This window comes from Thamnophis sirtalis, unplaced genomic scaffold (genome assembly GCF_051295495.1).
Source record: "Thamnophis sirtalis isolate CommonGarterSnake01/CBP01778 unplaced genomic scaffold, rThaSir2_p1.2 scaffold_3, whole genome shotgun sequence".
Taxonomy (NCBI): Eukaryota; Metazoa; Chordata; class Lepidosauria; order Squamata; family Natricidae; genus Thamnophis; species Thamnophis sirtalis.
Genome location: NW_028261383.1, coordinates 30059032 through 30072853, shown reverse-complemented (window position 1 = coordinate 30072853; position 13822 = coordinate 30059032). Strand labels below are relative to the sequence as shown.

General features: G+C 41.2%; 1 protein-coding gene across 1 annotated transcript; it reads right to left on the bottom strand.

The window, feature by feature from the left end:
* Positions 1-257: 257 nt before the first annotated feature.
* Positions 258-1873, bottom strand: LOC148047788 (uncharacterized). Its single transcript, XM_087707775.1, has one exon. The coding sequence runs from the start codon at positions 1871-1873 to the stop codon at positions 413-415; it is 1461 nt and encodes a 486-aa protein (XP_087563901.1). The 3' UTR covers positions 258-412.
* Between the last annotated feature and the right edge of the window lie 11949 nt (positions 1874-13822).

Below are 13822 nucleotides of genomic sequence, written 5' to 3'. Positions count from 1 at the left end.
TGGTTTGGGTGGGCATGGCTTGGTGGGATGGTGCCACCCCACCTTGCCATCAGTGACGTTGAGTTGGCCATGCCCACTAAATCATATGACACCCCCTACCAAGCCATGCCTACCAAGCCATACCCACCCAACTGGTAGGGGGAAAAATTGAATTCCACCACTGTAGCAGTTCCAGTCTAAGGACACACTGTTACTATTGGGAAAAGAGCCTACAGAAAGACACCGTAAGAGAGAAGAATCTCAGGTCCATAGATCATTTATTTGTCATCATTCTTGCACAAGTCATTTGATGGACCAGCCCTCTGTTTTTCCAGATCCAGAAACGCTGCTCTGTCTCTGGGATTGATCCATCATGTTACCAGTCAAAGGACTGGCTACCGTATTATCCCGGCCTTTTAATCCTCTAGATGAGTCATCTTTCTGGTCCATCATCTCCTTGTCTTCTCTCAGAAGATTTCTCTAGGATGTGAAGTGAGTCTTCTTCACTGGAGTCATTAGAGGCTGCCACTTCGCTGTCTGCTTCCTCATTCTTCCCATGGACTAGTACCACCTCTGTGGTTGTCCCACTGAATAAATTTAGTGGTCCAGAAAGATCCCTTTCTTTTCCATCAGGCTGGGGTTTCTTGGTACTAGCTGATAATAACTTTGGTAGAATAGAAAGTTCTTTTTCTTGTACCTTCAAATTATTGGAGAGTCCAGTATCTGTTTTTTCCCCACTGGAAAGTGCTCTTCCCTGAAAAAGCATGGTTTCTTCCCCCGCTTTTCTATTATTTGATGCAAATTGTTTTAACTCAATCATAGTGGATGTCCCCTTTTTAGATTTTTTCCAGATGGCCTGCCCTTTGGGCTGGTTAGAAGTCCTCCAGGTCAGACTAGATGGACCTTCCTCTGCACTTCTCCTTGCTTCTGATTTTCTCATCCAAAACGATGGACCTTCTTTCCCATGTTTCCCTGTTGCTTTGCTTGATGACTCCACCTCTCCCAATGCTAGAACGACTTCTCTGCGGCAATGTTGATCTCCGATAACGTTGAAGATAGAGATCCAGCTATCTCCATGCCCAGAAACCATCTTGAAGTTCTTCCCATCGCAGTCAATGAAGACAGTGGCATTGGCCCGGTGTTGTGGGGACAAAGCATTAAACTCCTGCAAAGCTCGCTTGAGGCAGGCTCGGAGGTCTACTGTACATCCTTTAAGGTCTTCTGTCTCTTTCCATAGTTTCATCAAGTTCTCTGTGGTGAGCAGCATGGTGCGATAGCTCAACCTGTCTAAATAGACATCCATAGAAGAAACTCGAACCCGATAGTGAGGTTGCTTATCAGAAAAGAAGATATGGATACGGGACCTCCCCTTTCCAGAAATGAAATCTAAGCAGGAGTTACCACACTCAATAGTCAGTTCAGCGTTGCTCTTCACCGAAGGAGGTTCCTTCTCAATCTCTACTATAGACATATCCAAGCAAGCCCTCAGTTCTTTGGTAATGTTGTCCCATTTAGCAAGCTCCTGCCTCACCTTCTCCAAGTTCTCAGAGGATAGGGGAAGTGGAGAAAGAGACAATCGATCTAAGTACACTTCCAAGGTGGAGATCTCAATATGGTAGTGTATTTTTCCCTTTAACCAAGAAACGACAATCTTGTTTTCTCCTCCACCAGAGACAAACTCCATTATCTTTCTTCCTCTCACCTGAATAGTCAAGGTGGCATTATCTCGTAGACAGGGAGGCTCATGATGGAACTCTTGGGCGGCATGATCTAAGCAAGCCCTCACCATCTCGTCAGACTCCCGGTTACCGATCTGCAAACTGTTGCACGCTGACAGTAAGTTTTCTGTACTTAGTGGTGTTGGAGGTATGTTTTTGGGGATGCAGGCACCCATACGAGGAAAGACCAAGGTTTATGGAAGCAGGACCAAACATGTCTTCCAATGCAATGGCATTAAATACTCGAAATCTGGAAAAGAAAGAATGCATATGAGGATGTGAGAAGTTTCATACAAGCTATGATCTGGTTTCCTGGCCAACCTAATGGTCTATCGGTGTTTTTCTGGTGAGACCAGTTTATCAGGGCAACCTGGTCTACCCAAATATGGGATGTAGCATACTGCTTCCCCTTTCAGCCCCAGTCCAGGAGCCTTCACAGGTAGTTACTTTCATGACAAACTATTTTTGTGTTAAACGTATATTTTACTGACAAAGAAATAAAGGGAGACTAGTATAGGCCTGCCTGCCTACCTGCCTGCCTGCCTGCCTCCCGCCCATCCATCCATCCATCCATCCATCCATCCATCCATCCATCCATCCATCCATCCATCCATCCATCCATCCATCTATCTATCTATCTATCTATCTATCTATCTATCTATCTATCTATCGTATAGAAGGGACGCGGTGGCTCAGTGGCTAAGATGCTGAGCTTGTCGATCAGAAATGTTGGCAATTCGGCAGTTCGAATCCCTAGTGCCGCATAACAGAGTGAGCTCCCATTACTTATCCCAGCTTCTACCAACTTAGCAGTTTGAAAGCCTGTAAAAATGCAAGTAGAAAAATAGGAACCACCGTTGGTGGGAAGGTAACAACGTTCTGTGCACCTTCAGCGTTTAGTCATGCCAGCCACATGACCACAGAGATGTCTTCTGACAGCACTGGCTCTTTGGCTTTGAAACAGAGATGAGCACCACCCCCTAGAGTCGAGAATGACTAGCACTTATGTGCGAGGGGAACCTTTACCTTTATCTTTACTTAGCATAGATCTATTTCAAGCTATTTCAAGCTATTTAGCTCTCATCAACTAACTGGGTTCAAATCCCAGAAAGGGTATGACTACTTGGCCAGAGCTAAATAGCTTGAAATAGATCTATACTAGTCTTTCTTTATTTCTTTGTCAGTAAAATATACATTTAACACTAAAGGTCTATGGTTTCACAAGAGAGTAACCAAGCCTCCTAAAAGATAACAGGAGAAATATTAAGAATCTGTATTCACAGCAACATGCAGTTCTCAGTCATCCAAGCCATGGTTGTCCCAAAGGTGCTTTTTCAAGAGGCAACTGAACTTTCTGGTTTTTCTTTGAAGATGCTTTACTTCTCATCCAAGAAGCTTCGTCAGAGTTTAAGAAGTTTCTTGGGTGAGAAGCAAAACATCTTCAAAGAAAAACCAGAAAGTCAAGTTGCCTCTTGAAAAAGCACCTTTGGGATGTCCTGGTTCAATGTTTTTATGTAGTATGTAACCAGTTTAAGGAGGTATGGACCATTAATTTGGATGGCTTTAAAATGGGAATTAGAAAAATAACAGAACAGAGTTGGAAGGGACCTTGGAGGTCTTCTAGTCCAACCCCCTGCTCAAGAAGAAGACTTGCACAGAAATACATAAGAATATCAATAGTTATTACTCATAATTATGTATATGCATATAATTATCTCATCAAATATTAGCATGACAGTGCATTGCGAATTGTTCACAAAAAAGAGCAATTCACCTTCTTTTCACACACATACAATGCTCCCTCAGTCTGAAATGTTAAAACAGGTATGGATGTTCTGGTAGCTAGGTCCATTCAAAATAATCCATATTAACCAACATAAGTGTTTGTTCCCACAATCTGTATTGCCAAAGCAAACCATATAATGGTTCTATATGATGGCTTAGTTCACCCAACAGGCTAAAGCAATGGATGAACTATAAACTCCTTAATCCAATTTTAGCTGTGTCTTCTTGGTTGCATGATGCCCACACAAAGGCAAAAGGCTGCCCTTATCACTCCCACAAAGGCTGAGATGATAGTACAGGTAGTCCTCAACTTACGACCACAATTGAATCCAAGATTTCTGTTGTGGCCCTCCTGAGCTTGTGAATGCCAAGGGGTTTGAATAAGAGGAAAAGAAAGCAGAGAAATAATCATAGGTCAGGATGATAGTTCAGGACTGAGAGAAAAGCAAAGGGGTTACAATTAGAAATGGGGGGGTGGAAGCTGCTCACCTCTGTGCTTGGGTATTTCCTAGCATCCATGGGACTTGGGAAGAGGTTAAGAACCAGAGAGAATGTGCTTCAATTCTGATTGACCATTTTAGCTGTGATGTCACAGAACCATCAGTGGGAATTCCATTCCAGCATATGTATATATTGTAAAAAGAAGCACCAATCACCTTTGTCTAGATCAGGAAGTTGATGATCCTGAATGATCCATTCAAAAGTTAAGTCCTGTTCAAAAGCGGCACCTCTCAGGAAAACACTTAAAAGTAAGTTTCTTAATAAATGGACCCATTATATTGAAAGGATCCCTGAGCATACACAGAGTGTAACCTAATTCAGCTTTTGTTAAATTGCTTTTGAGAAAAGCTCCCTTGTAACCTAACATGCCAACTGCATAGATAAAACTTCTAGGCAAATTGCCAAGTAACTAAAGTAACTGGTACAATGCAAAAAATGTGGTTTCTGCCAAGTAACCTTGCTTGTAACTTAAAATGTGTGTTCTTAGCAATAGCATTCCCTAACAAAGCTCGATATGCCAGAAAAATGTATTTCTTTCCCCTTCTAAGGTTTACTGTTTTCAGAGCACTGAGAAAAATCATGGGGTTTGTGTAACATGAAATAATGTTTCTAACACAATGGCGATCTGTGCAAGCTGTGTATGTAAAACTATAAGAAATTTGAAAAAAGTTTTTTTTTTTTACACGGCGAGGCGTGCACCTGTTTTCTCTCTCTGCCTGCCCTGTTAAGGTGGGAGACAAAAACGCCGTCAAGTCTTTTTGCTTTCTGCAGAAAATAAAAACTGATTATCAGTAGCCTTGTGTTCAGAGTTTTATTGGAATTATCAGATTCTGAGCTGAATTCAAAAACCTTATAATATAAATAAGTGGAAAGCGGCTATACCTGAAAAACCATTCAAGGTCCCTCCATCCAACCTTGCTGACCCCAGGTTTCTCCTAATTTCTCCAAAATGTGTGTCACTTCTCATCACACCATAGTGGTCAGACACAACATTCATTGCAAATGCTTTTGCAGAGTGTAGCGAGAAAACTGAAAACACAACTCCTTGCCACATGGTCACTGTTCTGACCCCCTCCTCCATCCAGTAACGAAAGCCGAGGCAAACTTAACTAGAATGTACTTTAATAGCAGAACCAAAATCTCGGTGGCTAAAAGCCAAGCAAACAAACAGATAAGGACCCTGGCAGCAACTCAGACAAACCTTGGCAGCAACTCAGACAAACCTTGGCAGCAATCCAGCCTGCCAAGTTAGTTACAACAGTTCTCTTTAGTCAATGTGTTGACTTCTGCAAGAGGGCCGTGTGCACAAGCAGTCTTTTTTATAGTCTGGAGAGGAGCCTAGTGACCATCAGCTGAGCGCAATTACCTCTTGTAATTGCGTAATTGTTCCTGACGCCTAGTAGCTCTTCGATGGCATGCATCCAGGAACAACTCACTGCTGGCTTCTGGATCACTCTCCCTTGTCTCCTCCCCACGGGTCCAAGGCTCAGGTGCCACCTGGTGGCCAACCAGTGTCTCTGCACCCTGCTCGGAGTCGGAACCCTGTCCAGGGTCCTCATCCTCCAGAGCCGACTCATAGGGCCCCTCGCTGTTGGAATCTGGTGGCAGCTCCAACAGCTCCTGCTGGGCCACAACAGTCACCTGGCTAAGGCAATCTCTCTCTCAGTCCTGGACTACTTTAAGTCACGGGGACTTCAACTCCCAGAATTCCCTACCCAAGAATTCTGAGAGTTGAAGTCCAATCTGACAGCAAGCTGTCCCACTGGTTATTTGTCCTCACTGTTAGGAAGTTTCTCCTTAGTTCTAGGCTGCTTCTCTCCTTGATTAGCTTCCCTCCATTGTTTCTTGTCCTGCCTTCAGGTACTTTGGAAAATGAGTGGAACCCCCCCCCCCTTTGTTATGTATTAAATGTATATAGTTATGCTAAAGGGGATTATCCTTTAGATGGCCCTGACTGTTAGATTGTTCTATGGGGGCAGGTTTTTTTATAGTTTATGATTGGTTAAGACCCTGTGGCCTAGAGCTGTGATGGTAAACCTGTGGCACATGTTCCACAGGTGGCACATGGAGCCATTTCTTAGGCACATGAGGCATTGCCCCGTCAGCTCCAGTATACATGCGTGTCCTGGCCAGCTGATTTCAGCCTTCCTTTTCGGCCGTTTTTCTCCCTCCAGAGACTTCACGGAAGCCTCCTGAAGCCTATGGAAGGCGAAAAACAACCCAACACACAAAATGGAAGTTCAGAAACAGCTGTGGGTGCACAAATGTACACTTTCATCCCACAGCAACAAAATGGTTAGCCATCACTAGTCTAAGTGCTATTGCTAGTGCTATTTCATCCCTCTTTGATTATAAGCCAGTTCTTGTTTATTTCCCTGAAGTCCATCTCCCTGACTATTAAATGCTTTATTGGGTAATTCAGGGAGAAAATAATTGAATTCTTCTGGCTGGTAATATATTGTTTGGGTTTATTAAAATTCCCAAGGTTGCAGGTAATTTCCATTCAAGTCAAGAAAGGTGAAAGCTGTTTATTTGCAGATTTAAATTTTGGGAAGAGGTTGAAGGTTTACCTGGCTATCAGGCTTCTTAAATCCAGTTCATAGTTTAATTAGATCCATTCATAAAGGAATGAAAGGAAAGGATAAAGAATGACACACTGTTTTTCATTCCCAAAGGAAGGAAAACATTGGTTAGAACCATGGCCTGCAGTTGGAAGGAAGTATTGTAAATTTATGTCTATGGAGATTCTCAGTCATCCAGGTCATGGTTGTCCCAAAGGTGCTTTTTCAAGAGTCAACTGGACTTTCTTGTTTTTTTTCTTTGAAGACATTTCACTTCTCATTCAGGAAGCTTCTTCAGCTCAGAGCCAGTTGCCTCTTGGGGGAAAAAAGCATTCAGAGGTGGTATTCAGCTGGTTCTGACCGGTTCTGGCAAACTGGTAGCTGAAATTTTGAGTAGTTCAGAGAACTGGCAAATACCACCTCTGACTGGCCTCTTTGCCTCCAAAGTCCCAGCTGATTGGCTGGGTCTTAATTTGTTGCCTTGCACAGGAGAAGGAAGCAGGAAAACAGGTTGGTGGGGTGGGGAGGGAATGGAGATTCTGCAATATCTTTCCCCCAGGAGTGGGGAGGGAAGGGAGATTTTACAGTATCCTTCCCCCAGGAGTGGGGAGGGAAGGGAGATTTTGCAATATCTTTTGCCCAGGAGTGGGGAGGGAAGGAACATTTTACAGTATCCTTCCCCAGGAGTGGGGAGGGAATGGGGATTTTGCAGTATCCTTTCCCCCTCACACCCACCAAGCCATGCCCACCAAGCAACACATGTCCACCAAGCCACACCATACTCAACAAGCCACGCCCATAGAATCGGTAGTAAAAAAAATTTGAACCCCACCACTGGTGGCCTTTCATAGTAACCACAGACATAAATGACCATGGTCTTCTCTTTTGCAGAGAAAAGAAGAATTTGCAACAGATGCCTCTGATTATTGGTCTTACTCTCTCCCTTATTGGATATACTGTATTTATATTGGGGTAAATCACTTGAATGTAGGAAGGGGTCCTATCTCTACCAAGACAGGTTGGGAAGGAATTCTAAAGTTCTTCCTGGCTAGAGAAAAATTGTTCAGATCACTTAGTGCGTTACAAACTTTAGCATGGCAAAGATATGTTTGTGAGCAAAAGGTACTCAGGCTCTCCTGAATGGGTCCCTTCAATGGGAATTACATCCTTGGCAGCAAAAAGAAACAAAAATAATTCTCTAGCTAAGCAGCAGCAGATCATGTTGTATGAGAGTCCACTGTGGTTCCATCTCTTCTTTACAATTATCGAAATCATGGTGATTTGTTCTGTTTCCAGCACAGCCTGTGGAATCCGCTCTTAGCTCTTGGTTAACCTAGAAACCATAGGAACAAAAGTGACTTCCAATCAAGCAAAGCAGGAAAAAAATATTTAGTCTCTTCTCATATAAAAATCTTCAAAATACCTCCATCTCCATGAAGAACCTAGCATGAGGTTCCTGTCAGCAGTATTGTGCATTAAATACTGCTGTTTTATTGGGCCGGACTTAATTTTATCTCCTTTGATAGAGTTAGCTATTTGTTTGGTGAGAGAATTGTGTTTTTCCTTCAGTAGCTCTGAGACCCGGACAGTAGATGTGCTGCTTTGCTAATTTTGACCTTTTTTATTGATTCTTTAATCTCTTGAATCATTATTCATTTGCTTAAGGTTTCTCTATGTTGTTCAGTAAATTCCTTAACCTCTGAGTTTTCAGTCGAGGTTCCCAAAGATCTAATATGAATGTGTTCCCTAGACTATAATTTCTTACACTTTTTTCACTTCTGTTACTTCTGATCTTCTATATAACAGATTGTTCTCTTCCTTTAATCTCTGTTATCATCCTTCTTTCTTTTGCTTCTCTAACTGGACATGCTAAAAACTTCCCTGGTTGGTTTGCATTTTTAAAATGGTTTTGTTTGCCATGTTCCATTTTCTTTTAAAATGTTGCCATCTCCACTAAATCTATTTTTTGTTTCATTTTATTTCAATTTTCCAATGCTTGTTGATGTAGATTGGTTTTATGAATCTGTTCTAATTTTTTTATCTTCTCTTCTAATTGTGATCAGTTAGAACACATCTACTGTGTTCTTTTTTATATTGTGTTGCAGTTAATGAGAGGAATTTCAATAATTGCAGCATATCAGGAAAAGGAATATAATAGATGGGAATTAGAATTAGAAGACAAAATAAAGGATTCAGAAGAGAGAGGAAACAGAATTAGGTAAGGTATATTATCTGTTGTATTTTTGTCTCTGACAAATCTGGAGTCATTTTTTTAAAAAATTCTTTGCATTTCTGCAGTATTCTTTCATGAAGTCAGAATAACAGAATTGAAAGGGATCTTCGAGATCTTCTAATCCAACCCCATGCTCAAGCAGGAAACCCTTTACAATTTCAGACAAATGGTCGCTCAGTGTCTTCTTAAAATCCTCCAGTGTTGGAGCACCTACAACTTCTGAAGGCGTCCTTCTGAGGTTGGTAAAATGAGGACTCAGATTGTTGGGGGCAACATGCAGACTTCATAAACCACTTAGAGAGGGCTGTAAGGCACTTTGAAGTGGTATATAAGTTTAAGTGCTACTGTTAGTGCTACTTGCCTAAGTTTTAGCAATCAGTTCCTATGTCTTACAGTGACTATTTCATCCTATGCAATTCCTATTAACATCTGGTGGGCTCATACATGGTACCAGGATTAAAATCTAACCTTCTTCTCTTAATTTTAGTATTAAATTTCTTCCTTCATTGTTTTTGGATTATTCTATTAAGTCTCAAGAAAGTGATTGTAGATTAATTGCTATTTATTCCACTTTGTTTAAAACTGAATCTTAAAAAAACATTTTTTAGATAAATTGCTACTTATTCCAGCTACTGCTCTAAAATCTTGGCCCAATTTCTTTTGATTCAACAAATTAATTTTGGAATCCTTCATTTTCTGAAGATTTCAGGTGGACAAACAATGTCATCTTCAAATGTTTAATTAATAATAAATGATCTAGCATGAAGTACCTTTAGCCTATTTACATTTACTGAGAGTAATTATTATCAATTAATTATCAACTATTGTGGAGGAATTTCACAAGAATGACTTAAGGAGTTTTTCTTTTTATTCCAATGCTAAATTTATCCTGCAAACAGGATAAAAAATCTGGAAAATCTTGCATTTTTAGGAAATTTTGCATTAACACCTAGAACTGACCTTCAAGGTCTTCCACTAAAATTTTCTCATACATCATTCTTCTTGTTTATCATCTGCAATAATTGTTCTTTTTTCCTTTAAAAGATTTTTGTTTATGGACCCTGCAATAACTCTAATTCCTGATTTTAAATGAGATTTCATATCTGTCTGAAATGATATAAGGTTTTCTGGTTGAGCAGGTGGTTGGACTAGAAGACCACCAAGATTCCTTCCAAATCTGTTATTCTAATTGTAGTATTCTAATGGTAGTATGTTTCCACATCCTCTTTTTATGCCTGTTTAATTTCATCAACCATAACCATCACCATTTGTTGTTATTCCTGAAGATTTTCACTCAACCTTTTATTTCTGGAAATAAATTGCAAATAATTCCACACTTGTGAAACATATCTGAACAATTGTTACAACAAATCCAGGAGTTTTCCAACTCCTTCTACTTTCTTCCTTTTTTTCACATTTTCCGCTTCTCTTATTTCTCCTTAGGAATATTTGTTGCAACATATCTGAGTTTTTCTTCTCCTTTCCCTTTCTTCCTGCCCCTACCCCCATTCATTTTCCTCCTTCAGTCAACAATAATGGAAATTTATTGGATGCAGTATCTTCTTATTTAACCACTGTATTTGTACACTATTATAGTTTCCTTTCCAGTCTACATTCAATGTGGATTAATTGATGGGATGTTAGGATGGGGTGGTATTTCTAATATCTCTCTTATATCCTATTCAGGTACTTCTCCTTCCGTACAATCCACTTACTATTACAGTCTTCCTACGAACAATCCACTCAGAACACATTTCCCTTAACTTCCCTTCCCTTTGCTGTTACACCATCAAAACTGAACCAATTCCCCCAAATTTATATGAAATGAGATACAGACCGTGTATATGAACAAGATCAAATAATTTCTATCCATATTTAGCTCTGAGCCTTTACTGAGCCTTTATTGTCTTTAGAATCAGCTCAGAATCCCTTCAGAAGGTAATCAAAATACATATATTTGTAATCCAAATTAGGAAGGTGATTTTGATTGTATATAGTCCCTCAAAAGAGAAACCAACCCATTAGTTTTTCTGGAGGTCCTTTAAATTTCTCTGCTAAAATGATAAGGAGACAGGGGGGACAGGCTTTAAAATAGGGACAAAGAGACTGGGACAAAGCTAGCTCTGCGAGAAACTCATATTTTTAGAGTGATATTAAATGCCACCCTTCCTACTCAGTGAAACAGTGCCACAGGCAATTAATAATATGCAAATTCCTGGTTTGGGTTTTGCTGGAATATTTCATTTCAAATAGTTACACAATGAATCCCAGTATTTAGTACAGTGGTGGGTTGGCAATTTTTTTACTACTGGATTGGGCACGCTCCTGCATGCACGTGACATTTCTGTGCATGTGCAGAAGCATCCAGGTGGGTGGGCGGAGCCTCCCGCTGCCACTACTACTGGTTTACCCAACCTGGGCCAAACTGGGAGCAACCCACCTCTGATTTAGTACTAAAAAGAGAGAGAGAGAGAGGAAGAAAAATATTTAACAAAATCTCTGGAAATGTTTTTCCAAAGTGAATTTTTAAAATAAAAACCATCCAATTTAAAACAAATTTATATGTGATGTTCATCTTGCATCAAGGAGACTTTCATTTTGATAGGAGCCCCCAAGATGTCCATTAATAGGACAGGCCCTGTAAATACTGTAAACGAATCAGGAATTTGCTAGGTTTCTGTTGTGGCCCAGCAGCGGCCGGCTGAGCTGTTGCTGGAATCTGACAGCGATGAACATTATGGGACTGCCCTGGAGGCTGAGGAAGACTCTGGGGGGTGTTCGGAGTGAGAGCAAGGACTGGAGAGTCCTGTTGGCCACCAGATGGCGTCTGAGCCAGGGAGCAGTGAGGAAGAACAGGGGGAGGTTGTCCCTGACATAAGGATGCGGAGGGCTGATAGGAGAAGGCAGCAGCTGTGGAAGCAGGCTCACAGAAGGAAATAGGACACAGGTGGTTACTGATTGGCCCCTCCTAGAGAGTTTATAGGTGGAGCGACGGGAGGGGACTTTTGCAGGAAACATCAGTCTAAGTTTGAAGAAGTCTGTGAATTCCGTGAGTCTGGTTTTTCATAGAGATAGGTTTCTGGGCTCCTAGCCAAGGGGTGGTTTATCTACTTCATTAGTCATGGCAGATGGCCAAGCTGGCATCAGTATAATTTGGAGGCTTGTGGGACAGAACAGGTTTCAATCAGTGGTGGTATTCAGCCAGTTTGGATTGGTTCGGGTGAACCGGTAGTGGCGACCTACGAGTGGGCTTGCCCACTCTCCCTGGCACTATGCCATCCTATTTAGCGACGTTTTCTAAGCCACGTGCATGCATGCAAGTTGCACATGCAAGCAAAGCGCACACATTTTTGGTGTATGGCGAACCAGTGGTAAAATTATGTAAAACCCACCTCTGGTTTCCATGCAGCAATAAATGTACCATCCAGAGATATGTCTTGTGATATAGGAAGCCATATACATGTGATTGAGAAATATATAATAATATTTGGCAATATTTCCTCAATTGCCATGTAATGAGAAGGATCTCCTGCTTCTCTCCTGCCTTTCAGATCACTTTGACTTTTTAGGATGATTCATTTCATCGCTAATCCACTGATTTCACACTATGGCTTTATTAATTGTCCCAATCTTAGCAATAGAAATTCCAAGTTATGAATTCCTTTAAAGGAATATTACACAAAGACTTTATGAAATAAAGGTAAAATGCCAAATTGAGGGAGAAGACCTGTTAATATCTCTTAACTTGCAGTAATCACTGGAGCCTCTGGCACTTTCGGCACTTCATCTTTGCCCTCCATCTGATCAACCAAAGTCAAAGGCTTTTACCCAACATCACCAACAGCCCTGCCTTAGATCATCTCATTCTCTGTCCTGCCACAGCAAGAAGGTCTTCATGAAACAACTTAGGTCAGTTGGTCCATTTCTGGCTGAGACTTCTATTCCATAAACAGGCACACAGACATACATACTCCACTATTTTAATTCTGCACAGGCCCTCTCAAAAGGAAAAGTTCCCAAGGACTTGCCCTTCCTGCCTCTTCCCAAAATAAACATAAAAAGAAATGATGAGATACAGTTATGAATGAACGGGTTTTAAAAGGAAGAACATCTGAACAATTGAAAACAGACAAATCAATTTCCAAAAGGGTAGATGCTGAAGTTGAATATTTCTTTTTTGGCACCCAAATATTAGCATGTTTCCTTCCGGTAAACAATGTAGAAAAGGAACACTGGGAAATACAGGGTCAGTAAACATTGCAGAGTAGGAAAGAAGGAGTGGCACAGTTCAACTGAGGGGGGGAGCAGAGGACATGATAGGAGAGAGGTGAGAGTAATATATTTTTACTTTAAGGTAGATGGAGAGAGAGAGAGAGACAGACAGACAGACAGAGAGACAGAGAGAGAGACAGAGACAGAGAGAGAGACAGAGAGACAGAGGGACAGAGAGAGGAGATGGAGAGAGAGGAAGGGAGAGGAAAGAGAGAGGAAAGGAGAGGAGAGGAGAGGAGAGAGACAGAGAGAGAAAAACACAAAGACACAGAGAGAGAGAAACAGAGAGAGAGAGAAACAGAGAGAGAGAAAGAGAGAGAGACAGAGGGAGAAAGAGACAGACAGACATACACATACACACAGACAGAGACAGAAAGACACTCACAGAGAAAGACATAGAAAGAGAGAGAGACAGAGAGAGAGACAGACAGAGACAGAGAGAAAGACACACACACACACACACACACACACACACACACACACACACAGAAAGATATAGAAAGAGAGAGAGACAGAAAGACATTAGAGAGACACAGAGAGAGAAAGAGAGAGAGAGAGAAAGACAGAGAGTTTGTCTAAAGTCTTTCACCCAACAGTGAAGCAGCCTACTTTTCACTCACGGCTCCTAAGAGAATATAAAAATATTTTCTTTCTAGTGTCATCATTTTTTGAGAGAGTTCGAGCTTTACAATCTTTCAGGAAATGACATTTATTTGGATGAGAAAGGAATTCCTGTCACCGACTTTGATATCATACACTGGGAAGTATTTCCT